This window comes from Astatotilapia calliptera, chromosome 7, assembly GCF_964374335.1.
Source record: "Astatotilapia calliptera chromosome 7, fAstCal68.1, whole genome shotgun sequence".
Taxonomy (NCBI): Eukaryota; Metazoa; Chordata; class Actinopteri; order Cichliformes; family Cichlidae; genus Astatotilapia; species Astatotilapia calliptera.
The window spans coordinates 63,776,574-63,793,935 of record NC_137428.1 but is presented as its reverse complement, the minus strand read 5'-3'; the positions used below and the strand labels follow the sequence as shown (position 1 = coordinate 63,793,935).

At 39.3% G+C, this 17,362-nt stretch overlaps 1 protein-coding gene across 4 annotated transcripts in view; it reads right to left on the bottom strand.

The window, feature by feature from the left end:
- Positions 1–14,670, bottom strand: part of trim44 (tripartite motif containing 44) — a 42,978-nt gene extending 28,308 nt beyond the window's left edge. Inside the window, exons 1-4 of one of the 4 annotated variants that reach the window (XM_080304866.1) lie at positions 14,410–14,670; positions 12,995–13,676; positions 11,675–11,752; positions 4,952–5,248 (exon numbers count right to left, since the gene is read on the bottom strand). In XM_080304866.1, the coding sequence (XP_080160992.1) occupies positions 4,952–5,248; positions 11,675–11,752; positions 12,995–13,639 (1,020 nt within the window). In that variant the 5' untranslated portion in view covers positions 13,640–13,676; positions 14,410–14,670. Of the gene's footprint in view, positions 1–4,951; positions 5,249–11,674; positions 11,753–12,994; positions 13,677–14,146; positions 14,313–14,409 lie in introns of those variants that run through there. The other 3 variants (XM_026176414.2, XM_026176413.2, XM_080304865.1) reach the window with 3 other exon arrangements.
- Between the last annotated feature and the right edge of the window lie 2,692 nt (positions 14,671–17,362).

The following is a 17,362-nucleotide window of genomic DNA, read 5'->3' as shown; positions in this document are numbered from 1 at the left end:
ATGAAATCTCATCCAATCCTAGAAGATGCAAATTCATTATTTCCTGAAGCAAATCTGTCACATTTAAATTACTGCTGGACTGTAGACATGAAATCTTTACAGTCAGAATTTAACATGTTTATACATGTGCTTATATTGAACACTCCTGTTTATACATTGATGAAGGTATAGACTTAAACAATGACACTCCTACCTCCTTGAAATGTTCTTGACTTGGCTAGATGTTTTATAACCCCCCCCCCCACCAAAACCATTTTTGTTGTCCTCTGTGATGTTTCATGCATTTTGGTGTTGCTTAACTGGCCAATATTCCTTTTGTTTAATAACGCACCAGATCGCTGACTTGGCCACTCCTAAAGGTTTTGCTTTCTCTCTGATAGGTTTATTTAGATTTTTCAGCCTAATGATCAACATCTCTTCGGACCTCATATGGAAAGCTCCAGTAAACAGCTGCAACTTCAGAACTTGGAATCAACTCTAGATCTTTTATCCCCTTAATTTGTCATGCAATACTGAGGGAACAAGCCTGGAACTGACTGCAAGTCAATTAATTTCTAGCCTCTGAAAATAAGGGACTGTGTATAAAAATGGCTGTAATTCCTAAACAGCTAATACAAAACTTGTTTTTTGTATCAATCCTTGAAATTAAAGTTGAAATGTTGCAATTTAATCGAATCTTGGTTGTCTGATTTAAAATCTACTGCGGTGATATACAAAATGATAAATTGCCTTTGTAGATGGCAGATGCTTATGAATCACTGGTAATCTTGTTTTGTCTGTGCCGTTAAAGCAAATATGGCTTTTTAATGAGGTAAATCGCATTTTAATAGAAACTTCCATTTCATTTTTTTATGAAATGGAAGTTTTATTTAAAAAGGCCTAATAGGGTTATGCATACTGGCTGTTAAAGGTAAAATATATCATATTCATGTCCGTTTCACATTTCACCTTATCATGCAAGTCTTTTTTTCATTGCAGGCCAACTGTCTATTAATAACACATAATGCATTTCTTTGTTTTGACTAGATCAGTTTATGAGTACAAACAAGGCTTGTGTTACACTGCTGTGTTCATCATTTTTATTTTGTCCAATTAAGAGTTTTTAATGGAACAAAATTAAAAGAAATGTGCAGTTTGAAAGAAGATCTCAGCTATAGGACTATGGTTACCTTTTCAATAGAAACAAAAATATCCCTCAAGGTCTGAATGAGCCCAGATTCAACATTTCCTACATTATTCACATGGCCTGGGGCAACTTAGTTATTATGTGCACACATAAAAACTGGTCTCTCAAAGCTGGAAAGAAACCACAGTCAGAGAATTTAAAACGAAAATATCCTAAAAGAATGACCTGTTTTTCAAATAACAACTTAATTGTATTTGAAGCTTTAAGCATCAACTGAAAAGTGTAAAAAATGATCTGAAGCAAAAAAAAATATATTTCATTTGACACCCCATTTGTACAGTCATATATAATAGATATAGAAAAAATGAAGTGAAAAAAAGAAAACTTATTGTTAAAATATTATTTCTTATCATTTTCAAATGGTTTAAACCAAAATCCTGCTAACATGTATAAAATATAAAAACCGAACAAAGCAGACTTGGGTCAGAACTAAGTGAGGGTTAGGTCACTTGTTCTGACTCAGATTGCCTGAATAATGAGGCTTCTTAGCTTTCTGTTCATGCTGCATCTTCTTTATAGCTTAGTGAGGCTCTGTGTCTGTTTTTCGAAGATATATTTCTGAGAACTTCGAAATCCAATTCAGTACTTATACGCTAAGCATTTCACATAAACTCTGTCTACACAGTATTAACCGTGTTTAGTCTACAGTCATGCACCTGTTGTGTACCATCTTCTACAGTCCTGTCGTTTTAGTGTGCATGTTCAGTTACAGTGTTTGCTGTGCTCTCTGTGTATCTGTATGGATATTTTAGCTGACACATATCGCCCTTTTAGCTGTAAGACTCCTGCCCAGGGGCATGTGTGTTTTTTTAATTACTCTATCATCAGTAATTGTTTAAGTAAACACAAATTTAATGATGATATAAATAAGTACCTACAGCCACTTTTTAATGAAAAGATGGAAATTGAGCAATGTGATAACAAACAGACTGTAACTTTTAATATTTTTGTCTAACTCCTTCCAATTGTTTAATTTTCATCCAAAGAATGTTAAAAGGATAAGTGCAAGATATATTTTACATCCTAGCTTATATATCTCACAGACTTGCAGTTACATGGCCACAGTATTTGGCCTTGATATGCATACAAAGCAGCAATTGTCTGAAAAAGTAAATCCTTCTTTTCTTGTAAAAAGTTTAACTCAGAGCACCAATTCCAAAAGGGCTGGAGGGTGAACTGTAGCTCCCGGGCTAGCAGGATTAGATTGAGCTTTACAAGAAGAGAAATAAACAGTAATCCAAAAAAGCAAACAGGGACCGCATACAGCATGTGAAAACTTTTCAGACCCCTTTCTAATTTTCCAAATCTTGTTAAAATGGATTCAACACATTTTCTTCCATATAAGTCTGGATGTAATTCTCCACAATGTCAAACCAAAGGAAGGCTATGGAAATATATTGTTAATTCATCACGGGAAATCCTTACAGAAGCACAATCAGTAGCACGGCCCTTCACCAATAAGATTTTTATAGAGGGATGGAGTGCTATAAAGCATCTGAAATGAACCATTTGGCCACATTTCCCAACCACATGAAACCAGGCACTGAGCCTCACTTCATTAGTATAATCCACACAATTGAAAACTGTGGTTGCAGCATCATGGTGTGGAAACTAGTCCCAAAAAAGGAAGAAAATAATGGATCCAAAGCACAACATCTAACAAACTACCTAAGGCACCAAGTAAACACAAGTGTGGTTTTCGGTAAATTCTATGAAATTCATAGTGTGACCCAACCAGATTCTGACCAGCAACCAACATACCATTTATCATCAGCCATCATGATACACAATGGTTGTGTACTAAGGCTCCCATCCAGCCTAGATAAAACTTTAAAAAGACTGATCCCAAATTTGCCTAAACATCCAGTGCTATCAATAATTGGTGGAGTCATCATAAATGTTAGTTTCATCCATGACAACATGAAAGGTTGTTACCCAACACACTGCAGGAGGACTACATGAAACATGCAACAGTTACAAGCGCTGTGGGAACACCAAAATGTTGTAGATAAACAAGTGAGTGATAGCGTCAGTGTATATTCGCTTGAGTACATAGCAAGATACGTAATAAGTGAGCAGCTACTTAACTTCTCTTTCTGTACTGACACGAATCTCCAGTGAACGAATAATGCTGCTTTTTAGTTACTCCATTAATAACTAACACATGACAACAAACAGCTTACCCATCGACATTCATTTAGGGCCATAAAGCAATCTACACATCAGCTACCGCTATTACTACAACCTACTTAGTTGTGCACAGAACCTCCAGAGAACACTCAAGCCTCCTCTCTTAACTGCAGTGACTGCAATATAGAGAGTGACAAATGGACCAATGCGATATTTTAATTTGGGGCCATGAGCAGTAAAAGCCTTCTCTTCAATTTTCAAATGAGACACGCAGTGAAGCGCCACAGAGTTTGATGCACATGTGAGGAGATGGGTTGCAACCCTTTACTGTGCAAGAGTTCACATACATGCAAACCTCTATAATATATAGTGTAGTTGCACACATGTGCAGGTGTGTGCAGTTCTTTGGCACAAGGTGTAAACTTTCACCAAGGGGCCAAGATGTAAAAAGACTAAATGTGTTTATAACTGCCAATACTATAGCAAAAGTATTACATTGCAGCCAAAAGCTTAGGCTTTATCTGCATCTATCTACATGCATCACATTAACAGAGGAGAGAACATTCTGAAAACATAATTTCAATATATATAAGTATAATGTATAATGAATAAATACTGTAGATCCAGTGTCTCTTTTCACTTGGAACAAAGCTGTGTATGATGGCACCTGTTCTCCTTATAAATGTTGCTGTTTGCAGAAGGTTTCTTAAGTACTTGGAAGAAAATCCTTTCAAGTGGACGACCTGGAATCAAGCACCCATGGCTGACAGCATTCATCTTTAAACAAAGACCTCATGCGCAAGACCATTTTCAGGCCTAACCACAAGCAAATAAACACAGCTTTATGTAACGCTGATAACTGTTCTGTGTTGCGGTTCTTGTTCTCTATTCATCCTACCTTAAAACTACCTATAACCTTTTTTAGATAAGAGCAATAGCACTGCTTTTACAAGCATGTTCTCATGTTACACGAGTTAATCATTCTTTCAAAATCTTCTCAACAGACCTTGTGCTGTGATGTTGCTAATTAGGGTGCCAAGTTCAATCAAACATGTAAGTAAGACACTGTCTTTTCATTAAATTTCTTGAGCACTTGGTTAATGTTCTAAGACTGGTATGTTAATGACATTTTTAGGTCTAGTTAGTAAACAAGCTTGTTTAAATATGCAAGTGGAAAGGCTCCAGTGTACTGGGTACGGTATAGTTTCTGTGGCTGCGAGCCTGCTGGCATGCTTCAATTCACGACATACATTTTGACGGTAAGTTTAACGCTCTAGGTAGATGTTAGTGTCTGAGACTGTGTGGACTCGTCTGGTGACTTTGGATTACAATGCATCAAGATGGGATGTGTCCCACAGGCAGATTTCATTATAGTAAAACAGGAATGACTGCTTTTATATAGTCTCTGCAACACTATAGTTCCTGCTTAACTGGTCAAACAAATAGGTAGCGTAAAAGTCTAAGAACATAAAGAAAATAGCTATAAAAATAATTAAATGAATTAATTAACAAAAATCAGATTTTGTTTAAAAGGCACCAACTTAGAGGAAACAATTATATTCCCCACTGCATTTAAAAGGTTTAAGAAGGTAAACATCCCTCATAAAAAGAAAATGTTATGAATGCTACTCTTACCAGCACTCTGTGAGCTGCTCCAGGCCCTGCTAAAAGGGCCTCTACTGCCACTACAGGAGCTATTGCCTGCGCCTCAGCCTGCTCCAGCAGGCATAGCTGGTGTGTTATGTTGGCCATTTCTTCCTGAAGCTTTTCAGTCTCAACAGTGATCTCTGCGATTTTCTCAGCAGCAGATGCTGTGAGGAATGCTTCTTTAAGGTCTACCAGGTGAAGGGTCCTCTTCTCTTCCAGTAGCACCAATTTGCGGAGCTCCTCGAACTGACTGTTCACATACTCCTCAAGTTCCTCAGTAGACATCTAAGATATGTAGAAAGAGTTCAAAGAGACAAAGAAGGAAACAATGAGAAAGAACGAATAAACAGGGCAAATTTAACTCACCACAAAACAGAGATATACAGCCGCCACAAATTAACCAGAATAAACCACAATGAGCTACTCAAAATCTGAATGCGGGGGGAAAAGCAATTAAAAGCAATGCATGTGAGGGTCAGATAGGGACTTTATACATTTAAATGTGAACATTATTCCAGCAAGCCTACAGGTCTCTGTCATGCATTAACTAATTGATAGCATATATTAGATTCCCCAAAGGCAAACTCCATGCATCCCATCTGCAGATAGAGATCTCAGAGGCTCCTTCTACCACAGCAAGCCATCTGTTTGGCTTTCAAGGCAGCAGAACTGCTCACTGAGATACCTTTTTAATTCCTTTGCCCATTCCCCAACGAGCCTCTCTTTAGCTATGACTCATTACGTTAAAACACCTCAATAAACAAACTCGTTCCTGCAGTTCTTCTGTCTAGACAAAACTCCACCTCCAATGAAGATACTGTCATGAGGTAAAATAACCCAAAATCCCTTGTCATGATCTCTGCTCCTGAATATAATTGCTTCAATCTATGAACATCAGCTGCTCTGTCTCCCGTTTTCCCTTGAGCAGAACTTCACTCTCTTCCTTTCCATCTATTTAATCTTGTTTCCCCTCAGTCTCCCTCTCTCCAGTGAAGCAAAGAATCATCAGTCTTTACTAAGGTTGGCAGAGCCATGGCCCCTGGGGCCCAAAGTTTTATCGTGTATTTGCCATTTCTGCACAAGCAATCAGATTCTCCAAATTGCCCATTAAACCAAGCGCAAGAAGTAACACTTTTAATTTACTTTCTTTGTGTGAGGAGAGAAAAACATGCACATTGCTCATTCTCTTATCTTCACCAAAATCAATGCCATGAATGTATTTCTCTCAGATAAAGAACAAAAAACTACAACTGGGTTAGACTAGTAACAAAGTTTCATTCATTGTCAAGACCTACTTGTATCAAAGCCCCCCATTGTAGACTACTGGAGAGAAAGGACCAGCATTGACTACATGACTCTCTCCGAGTTCATTTATTCTAAAATTCCAAAACAACTGTGTGCTCTGTGGAATGTAAATAAAAAGAAAATGCAATAGTTTTCAAATAATTTAAAGTTTATAGAAAATAGTACCAAGGAAACACACCAATGCTGAAACTGAGAAGCTGTATTACTTTTTATTTAAAAAAAAACAAAAAAACACTGAAGTTAATTCTAACAAGGCAAAATATTTAATATGTCAGGAAAGATGCAACAGAGTAAAGTTGAGACAGTGAGTGCCTCAGGACTAAATAGGCAGGGGTTCACAACTATGTGAGCAAAAACATGGACAGATGAAGGTTTTTCACTGTAGAATTTCGATTTTAAACATTCTAATAATCTGAGAAAATTCCTGTACACAAAAGGACTGTACACAGTCTTTTTTGCCACAGTGAGGAACCATAAAGAACAAACCTTCCCATAGCCAACGCTATGGTATGAATACACGGAATTAGGCGTCCTCTCTCTCAACCATCTCTGTTGGTTCTCTGTGAGGCCCCATGGCCTTTGAGGCAGATGGAGGCTGTGATCCTGGATCAGTTCTTTGTTTGTTGAGAAGCAAGAGCTCTCTGCCATTGGACCTTTCACTCAGCAATGAAGCTTCTCTGAGAATTTGTCCCGATTGGAAAGTAAGAAGGAAGAAGCACTCATGCGTGCTAATCTTCATTTCCAATGCTGCAAACTAAAGCCACAAAATGAGGCCTCAGGAGGGACAACAGTCCACTGCTTACTGGGAACTAGTTGGAGTAAAGATACAGCGTGAGCATTCATTTGTTTCTTAAGTGCCATTTTGAACCCTCGATATTAGAAAAAAATCCAAATCAAACAAACAAATAAATACATGAAAAAAGGAGAGGGACTGATTGTAAAATTGCAACCTACATGAATAACCCTCAATTCTGAAACAAAATTACCAAGATTTACAAAGTTAGAGGGAGAGAAAAAAAAGCTGTTTTTCCATAGACTTCCAAAGATCCGAAGTCTTTTTGGAACTACAGCTATCACCATCTGGTGGCCTATAAATAGAATGTAAGTTGAAAACACTTTCGCATTAGCTGATTTTTGTGACCCATAAGCTACGTCCATGTTTTACACCATTAGTGACTGAATTATAAAAGCAGCAGCTGTGTTAATAACAAAGGAGTTTTTAATCTTAACATTTTAAACCACAATGAAACTTCAGTAAATTCGTCATAAAAAAAATAAAAATAAAATGCCGTTTTAATGTGTAGTTAACTCCAAATGTTTCAAAAGACTGCTACGGTCTATCAGCACAATGATCAAAACATCTAAAATTAACCGACTGATACAAAGGTTCAAACTTTCCCTGTTTTTAACGGATGAAAAATAATCATCTCATTTTTTTTTGTAATGGTAAATGGCCTGTATTTATATAGCGCTTTACTAGTCCCTAAGGACCCCAAAGCGCTTTACATATCCAGTCATCCACCCATTCACGCACACTGGTGATGGCAAGCTACATTGTAGCCACAGCCACCCTGGGGCGCACTGACAGAGGCGAGGCTGCCGGACACTGGCGCTACCGGGCCCTCTGACCACCACCAGTAGGCAACGGGTGAAGTGTCTTGCCCAAGGACACAACGACCGAGACTGTCCAAGCCGGGGCTCGAACCGGCAACCTTCCGATTACAAGGCGAACTCCCAACTCTTGAGCCACGGTCGCCCTTGGAGTGGTAAAAAGGTTTGTGCTTTAGGGATTTATTTTAAGCGACAGAGTTCAGATAGATATGTTTCTCTGTTGTTCCAAATCACAGCAGACTCTACTGCCTATTCACAGCTCTGTTTGGTGTGATGCTTTTTTAAAAAGGCCTAAAAAGCATTAATAGAACATTAGGACTAAATGGATTTGAACTGTCCTTGCCCTTAGCAACAGTGGCCTTGTTCCAAGTGAACACTACTCTCCCTCGCTCTCCTTTATCTCTCCCAGAAACTAGATTTTCCAATTTAGCCTCTAACACAACAAAGCAAGGGACAGATAATTGATTTGAATAAAAACAGCTCTGCTATAGTCATATAAAACAATAAGAAAAAAGGGAAGTGGCGGAAGTTATAAAATGGTTTTACAATAGCATAGTTTCAATTTCCAACACCTTTTTATTTGTTTTCGACTAAAGGAATGTCAGCCAAGAAACTTTCTGGGGAATGATACATGATAAATTCAATTAAAATGGCAAAATAAAATGGGAGTGACAGCTCTAAAGAGCAAAAGGAGGTAGGAAGAGAAAGAATAGGACAAGGTAGAGAGGGGTGAATAAACCTAACACTACCAAGTCTGCCAAGTCTTTTCATGTCTCTCCTGTCTATTCCTCAACCTCAGCTTCCTAAGACACCTTTAATGTGTCTGCTGCTCTTGTAGATTTTATGAGGCAGGGAAAATGGATGTAGCCACTGCACACACATACACAGTTGTGACTGGGCTGATACTGCTGTGCTGCTAATGGACTCTTCTCTTTGTAGCTGAGAGGCTCTGTGGACTGCATGTGCCCTAGACGGCATCCTGGTTGGCAGAAACAAGTAAAAAGTAAATAAAACATGAGACGAGGTAAATATGCTGACTACGTACTGCTGTGGTTTGAAACCCCAACATGCCTCACCTGCACTCTTACTATAGTTAACTTCAGGTGACTGGCTGACTGACAGACGGCCATCTTTACTCCTCAAATTATGTTACGCCTCTGGCCCTCTATTAATATGTATGCAGCTTTATCACTGTTTTCCCCCCTTATATTCTAGTCCCCTGTGGAGAATTACAATATGAGCTCAGAGATTAAAATCCCCAAGCCTGTGGCAAAGTACATAAGCAGATTAGAATTAATAAGCAAATGCAAGCCAAGGGTTAAATCTTTCATCCACCTCTCACCTACACACAGACAGCCACTCAGACCCTCTTTCTCTCTGAAGTGTTTTAAGATGTCAATACCATGCAATTTAAACTCCTCCAGCTCCTCTTTTTCTTTACCCTCTATTTTATACGTGCACACACACACACACACACACAACTTTTCTCAGCACAGGTAGTCATTCTGACTTGCCTGTCATGCATAATAAGCGACGCTGACATTTGAGAGAGCCGAGAGGACATGCCGACATACCACATAATAGTCTCTAACACAGTGCCCTGTGAGCAAGCAGGTAAGAGGTTTTCAGTAAGCACACTGCAAATCCACAGTGAAACAACCCCAGACTAAATGTTCAGGAAGTCCTTGGGGTGGCACTGATATTTTACTATGATAATACACATGAACTTGGGTGGGGTGTAGGCTGCCAGAAAACGTGTTCTCTCTCACAGGCCACTCTAATTAACCGGTTACACTACGCCACTGTGCTTGGGTCACATCTCTGCATGTATTCAACAATGCTCTCGTGTGCCACGGCTCACCGATGGGTTCTGACACAGTTATAAAAGCAGAGCATACAGCAGAACAAGGACTGCAGAGGTGGTTGAGAGAGAGAACAGGTACTGCAGCTTTAAATGGTAAATAGCCGAGACCACGGACGCACATTCCCAATCCTGCCTTTGTTTGTCACACCTCTCAGTGCACAACTCCTAGGCATATGTGGTCAGGTTTTATTTTCAGTGGCAGAACATGCCCCCGCTATAGCATCTGTAATGGAAATACAGCAACTGCTTTCAAGGTTGACTTGTCATGAAAATTCAGTTTGAATAGCTTTTGTTTAGGCTGACATTAAGAAAAAGGTTACCATGTTTGTTTTTGGAGGGCAACCTGGAAAAGATTTGATGAAAATGGTAAAGTAAGGTTACAGCTGTGTCATGATGATTGAGACAATCTGAGAAGAAGAAACAAATCTATGTCACATATCCCGCCTCCCAATGCTTACACCAGCAGGTGCCTTTGCAGACGGCACTACCGACAGTAAGATGCTGGTACACAAAGCCAGCCCTGCATAGAATTTGAGTGGATTTAACAAGTAAACAAAAGTAGTGAAATAGCACAACAGTCCTGTAAAGATACGATCTTCATTATTATATTGGATAATTCGTCCCCCTTATTGCCTTAATTATGAATTATAAAATAATAAAAATTCATTGCAATGCAACATTGTATTTTACACCATATGCATATTCTGAGTCGAAGACTGAACACTTGATTTTTTTTTTTGTCAGCTTACCCAGTTCAAAAAGGGTTTAACAACAGCTACGGGGCATTCAGTATTCAGCACTCTTTATTTTTTTTACATGACAATGCCTAGATCACAGTCACTTTGAAAAATACAACCTCTGACTTGGCACAGAAGTGCTGAGTCAAAAAAGTGAAATCAACCGAAGTCTAAAAACGTCATGACTCAGTAATCACACAATGAAGCCACGCTTCAAGCTGACTTCTATCTGCAGAAACCTAACACAATAGGGAATATCTGTGGTCTGTGCATGGAGCAGCACAATGAATATACACAATGCTGAATCCCTTTATGACATAATCTACTTCTATTTTAGACTGCCGTTTCTGATACTACACTGTCTATATCATATTTATAACTGCACACAAAAAGATGTAACAGACTAATATCTTTTTGTCTTTTTCCTTGTTAGGGCTTCAAATAATGTTCGATCGTAGCTACAGAACCTACAAAATCAAACAAGTTGTTGCTACAGATATAACCTAGTTGATTTTTTAAAAAAAAAATCGCTATTCATCTTTTTTTTTTTCTTTTAAAAGAAGCCATGACAAAGAAATAATGCATACAAGGACTTCATATCAGTGACATCCCAACTGTGCCAGCATAAATATGCATTTGCATTTAAAATATAGAAATGCCCAGTGCCTGCAGCTTCAGTTTGTTAGGATGACTGACACTGCTTGCCCTAAATACGTCCATGGATATGACTTAAAATCGACCATCATTTTCTTGACTGTGGAGTCACTCCCAAGTAAGTAAAAAACCTTCAAGCAACTGGTTATTTGTATAACTACACTGTTGTTTGATCTCTAACTCAAACCTCTTATATCTATGTTCTGTAACACTTGGACACTTAATGTTAAATACACTGATTGTTCAGCTGTCTCTTAAATGTAAGCTTCAAAAATAATCTGCATATTCAAACTCAAAACACATGGCACAATCTCACTAAAATCCAAATTAATATACAAATGGTGCCCTGTCACCCCTTGCATGGAATTTAAAACCACCTTTTATCACCACAAATATATTCAAACTTCATTTAAATAGGTGCCGGTATGAGCTCATTAATTAAGAACAGATGCGTGCACCTTTTTTGGGAGAGGTTTTCTAAAAATGGTTCTTTGCTGTATAACAAGTGTTAGGCTTCTGTACACAGGAGTTAGCACTCACCTCAGGGTTGGTCCACTTGGTCTTGATCTTCTCAGCCATCTGTTGTGTACAGCCCAGCAGGTCATAACCCTGCCTGCTCTGCAGATACAACAGACAAACAAGCGGTAAACACAGCACAGTAGGCCACTATAAAAACAGCACAAACACAGATATTCTTTTTGTGCAAGTCAAACAAGACATGCAGCAGGCTAATTATTTGTTTACCTTAATCTTGCACTCATTCAAAAGAGTACCATTGAGTTTACATTTTAGTTTATAACTCTACACAAGGACAGTGCCAAAAAAACCTCATCTGGTAGTATGACAACATTTTGAGGAGACTACAGACTACAATATTCCATATTTTGATATGCAATATACAAGGTGTTAAAGTTTCTCCACAAGAGCACATTAACACAGGAAGCAGGATTAAAGCTAAGGGGTGTTTAGACTAAACACTGTGGCCTTGGGCTGTATGTCTGACCCTCTTTGTCTGTAATCAATCCATATGTGTCTGTAAATGTAAGTCAGTTAAGTGTGTTGCTCTACTTTTGTTTGTACCACCAAAGACAACACTGCAGTTCTAGACAGTTAAGTTTCACTGACTTTGCATGACCATTTTAAAATAAGGCTTCTGCTCAGACTTTCTAAATCAGTTTATTTCACCGCTCACAAACAAAAACCTCTTATGCTCATAACATTAATTCAAAACTAAGCCCTTGTTTCTGATCATATCACCTTGTCCTCTGTGCAATAGCACAGCCCAAATGTGATCAGTGTGCTGAACATCTGACCTGAAATGAAACTATAATAATCAGAAACACCAAGCTCTGCATAAATGAACCCAGATTTGATGGACCTTTTTTCCCCCCATAAATCCAACAGATTAACATGACTTACTAGACCAAATGCAGTGCTTCACTAAACAACTTGTGACTCAGTGGCTCTATTTAAAATGCCTGAAGAGAAAAGGCCATCTGGGAAAACGAAGTAAGGGTGAAGCCATAATTGGCACCAAACCAAAAGGGACATCGGGGTGTATTTTTAATGTTTCATTTCTCTTTCACAGCTTTCACAAGAATCAAAGTGTCTGTAAGAATTAATTTATTGATGAAGAACTGTGGGTTATCATGGGACATATATTTAAAATAGAGCACATAGCCCTCTCAAATTAACTTGAAGACAATGATTGGCACACTAACTAATACAAAATTAGAAATGCAAACTAGACATGTGACACTGTATGTTTCATAGCAGATATTGTTGGGGGGCATGCCATAAAGATTAGGTACACTATATATATATATATATATATAAACCTTACATAAGTGTGCATCTCACCTTCTGCCAAACGTAGGCTTCATGCAGAGTTATGATCTCATGTTCCTTGTGCTCACCTTGCACAGCACACACCACACAGATGATCTTTTCATCAGGTTTACAGTAGAGGGAGCCCTCCTGGCCATGCTCCTTGCAACGCAATCTCTCTACTGTCACGGTGTTTCTCTTCCCATTGTCTTCAGCAGCCCCAGCCTCTGGCCCTGCTTCTGCACCCTCAGCTCCCTCGCCGAGCTCTGCTTCCACAGGTGGAGAGTTATGGGCTCCTTCTCCTTCCTCAAGATCAACCCTCTCATTCCCATTAACTACTGCCACTCCAAGAGGTGCCATCCCACGATTTGCACCCATTTCAGCTGCCATCTCTCCCACAGCTTCATCCTCAGCTGCGCCTCCAACTCTGGAGTCCCTGTTTGTGCCAAGACCATTAGCCTGGGTGCCTTCGGGGTTATAGGGCAATAGCACATGATGCGTGCTACTGGCGTGTCTGTCTGCATGGATGGGGCAGAAGGCAAAACTGCAGATGGGGCACACTTGTGTCGCTGGCTGGGCCTCATCAGGCTCGCACGCATCACATGAACCGTCCATCTGCGGCAACTCTTCTTGTTTCAGTTCATTAGAACCTGTCTCAGGTTCTCCGTTGTGCTCCATGGTGGCTGAAAAAATTCAAGGTATCAGATAGCAAAGTCTGACAGGAGAGAAACAGTGAGAAGAAGACGGGTTATAAATAGCTGTGACCTTCTGTAAACACATCTCATCTTTGCACAAGGGAAAGTCCAAGATTCTCAGGACTAATCCCCTCTGATTTAATATTCCCGAAACAGATGTTGTCAGGCATCTAGACGAAATGCCATCGAGTGCCACATTACAGCACATCTGCAGTCACTGAACTGCCTTTGTGTGCAAACACACTCACATTGTTTACTGACTCACAAACAGAAAGTGCTGAGTGTGTATTCCTGTGCCCTCAGCATGACCAAACACTCCCCTGCTCTCCTTCCTTCACCTTCCTGGTTATGTCGTCAAGCCTTGACCTTTTCATATCTTGTTCTTTTTTGTCTTTATGTGCACTCACCACCACCCCCTTTCAGACCACTCTGCAGGAGTGAAGCTGAACAGAATGAAAAGAGCACAGATGCATGCCTGGCTGGTACACACTTTTTTGTCTCCTTTCTCTTTCTCCTCGAAGCCTTCCTCTCTTGGGCTCTGTTTGTGTACTCTCTCCACTGCTGACACAAACAACCGACAGAAAAAGTGCTGTAATGGAGAGAAAACTCCCCCTCTTTCGCTCTTCCACCGCCCCTCTCTGCCAGTTCTCTGTCTCTTACTCACATTCACACAGTGCCTCCTCACACAAATACACATACATTTTCTCCCTCATCCTGCAGGGCAGTTTGCAGCAGTCTGCAGAGTGTACTTACTCGTCTGTCTTCCTCTTCCCTCGTGTTTTCTCTCCAGGGCTTGTTCTGAGTTAATGTGGAGTCTGTGAAGAATTAGCTTGACGGCTAACTTCCTTAGCGCAGCCGTCGTACTTTGAATTCTGCTGCTGAGCTGTCGACTTATCTACTTTTACTTTACAGCACAAAGGGAGCTCCTGCTCTAAACCGACAACGTTTACTTCCTTATTTTTGTCAGCTGCTGTCTTCTTTTTTTCTACTTCCTGCTAGCAGTCTCCTGTGTGTTTGGGAACGGTAGAGACACACAGAGGCGGGAGAGAGAAAACTCGTTTGACGAGTAAAACCAAGACAGAGAAGCCTCGCATTTTTTGTGTTTGGGTTAACATTTTTCCGTGTTTTATTTATTCATATAAATATTTTATCTATTTATTTTTACATTACAAATGCACCCAAAAGCCAATGACCTTGTCATGTAGCTAATATATCACCGGTCAAGAGGTTAGATGAGATGAGGTCTTCAGGGAAATACTGTTTTGTGGTGAAATCTTTGCACAGCATACATCTTTAAGGGGTTTCAAAACAAGATCTACGTGGACTTTCACAAAGAGTCAAAATATACACATGCGCTGAAATGTATGCATACGTTAATGTAAATATTTTAATAAGTGGTTGTGATGACTTCACAAAGCCATGGCTCATTAACTTCTTGGTAGAGATCATAATTGACAACAACTGGCAGTTTCTGTTTGCCAGCATCAAAAGGATTTGTTTAACAGCGCTCACTGGACTGAAGTGAACTCAGAACAATGGGGAAGTCAAAGGAACTCACGGAAGATCTGAGAGGGAGATTTGCACAAGTTGGGAAGTTATCTTGGAGCCTTCATCAGTTCAAACAATTGTATGTACCGGTAAGTACAACTTATTTGGGTGTGTCACCACTGCCAAGGGCTGGGAGAAGACAGAGACTGCCACCTTTAAATGAGAAGTTGGTTAGGATGTTCAGGAACAGCTCAGCAACCACCAATACTCAAGTCTGCCGTGAACTGGAAACTGCAAGAACCCCAACATCAATGTCCACATTGAAGAGAGTTTTACATTGCTGCACAGGCTGACAATAAATCTCTTGGACGTCCCAACATAAAATGTATTGAAAATTTGTGGACTATACTTAAAAGCAAGGTCTGTGCCAGGAACCCAACCAATTCATATGAACTCAAACTTAAAAGCCCCAAATTCTGGGTTACGTGTAATGCATGCATTGCTGTAATCCCATTATATTTTTCAGTAATGTAATGTGTTACTGTACTAAATTTAATCATCACACTGTCATTACTTGCATTACATAGATTCAGTTACCTGAACGTAGGATGAATGGAAAGGGAAAGAGAAATCACAAACATGCTGTTTTCTTCCTACGCTCTACAAACAGCTGATGTTAGTTTGTGTTCAAGGAGAAATGGTGGGATGTGTACAACTTTAGAGGAGTAGCGATGTTCACATGTTTATTCATTTCTTTTTTGCATTAAATGACAAGCATGATGGTATAGGTACACTCCATCTATGATAGAAGCAACCATATTATACTGCTAACACAACTTTGACTCTTTTAGGCATCTCCACATGCTAACTTAAAGCTGCACAAAAATCTTCTAGTTCACAAGAAAGTTCCGCCGTTAAATCAGTTAAACACATAAATAAATGTATCTAAAATTAACTCGGTGCAGTAGGTTTAAAATGACAAATATTTACCAAAATATAGTGTTGTTGTATTGTAAGTATTGTAAGATAAGAAAGCCTATGCACACATTTGCATGTAAGTCATTTTTCCAACAAGTAAAAAACATTTTTAAGGTGTTAATTAAAACTGAGCATTTTTATAGCAGTAGCCTTGAAATTATGAATTGAATGCAAAAAAAACCCCTGAAAGCAACCTTATATTTTTATGTGTTTAGTTGGCTCCTATTGTAATCCTTTGCAGTGGCTCAAAATAGGGTGTGACGATGAGAAGACATTGCTAGTTAATTTTGTAGTTAACAGAAAGAATGGATGCCTTCCCTGTTCATCTAAAGGGCAGCAAAGGAAGGGTTCTTTACAGCTGATGCATACATTTGTAAAAAAAAAAAAAAAAAAATTACAAAAAAGTGAGTGGAAGCTATAAACTCCAATGTATTCATTATACAATACAGGAAAAGGTTCAGCTGGAAGAGTAGACAAATTGAGAATTTTAGCATGGGTGTTAATGGGGAGTTTCTAATTATAATGTCTGCTTTACCCTTCTGTTCATGTCCTTACCATCCATAAAACTGCACTGAGAGACAATGGAACCGGATTAGAGGTCTGGAGAGAGACACAGCGAGATGATGCAAAACAAGCTGTTCTCTGTAGAGAGAGCTAAAAAGGCTATTGAGCTGGGTTTCACACAAGCAATATTTGGCAAATAATTGTTGACTGTTAGTCCGATTTGAATGGCATGTCACAAATAGCCATAAACCGTGTTCCAAAAAAGCCTTCTGCATCCACTCAGTATGGATCCTGCTGCTGTTTTTGCCAAAGTTTGTGAGCTGCTTTGTCGAGGAGAGCTCTTGTCCCATATATCTTGTTACCAGAAAAGATTTCGTCTCAATGAAAATATATTTAACTGGCAAAATCATATTTGCCTTGGCATCTTGACATAAGGATTGAAAGTGAAGCTGTGTTTCAGAGGCCATTTAATCATAATCGGGATTAGATTTGTCGAAGGCTTGTAACTGTTAGCACAGACGTCACAGCAAAATCACATTCAGCTTTGTATGAATGTGTATATGACTGAGCCTCGCTGCATCGTCAGTGGGAAGTTTAATGGCGTCATTACTGTCTTGCAGCACAGCAAAAGACAGCATCATCTTGCATTCTGCATAAAACTGAGAACAATTAAAGGGCTCATTGACTTGCAATTCATTAGAATAAGCACTCAATATAACTACAATATGGGTCTGTG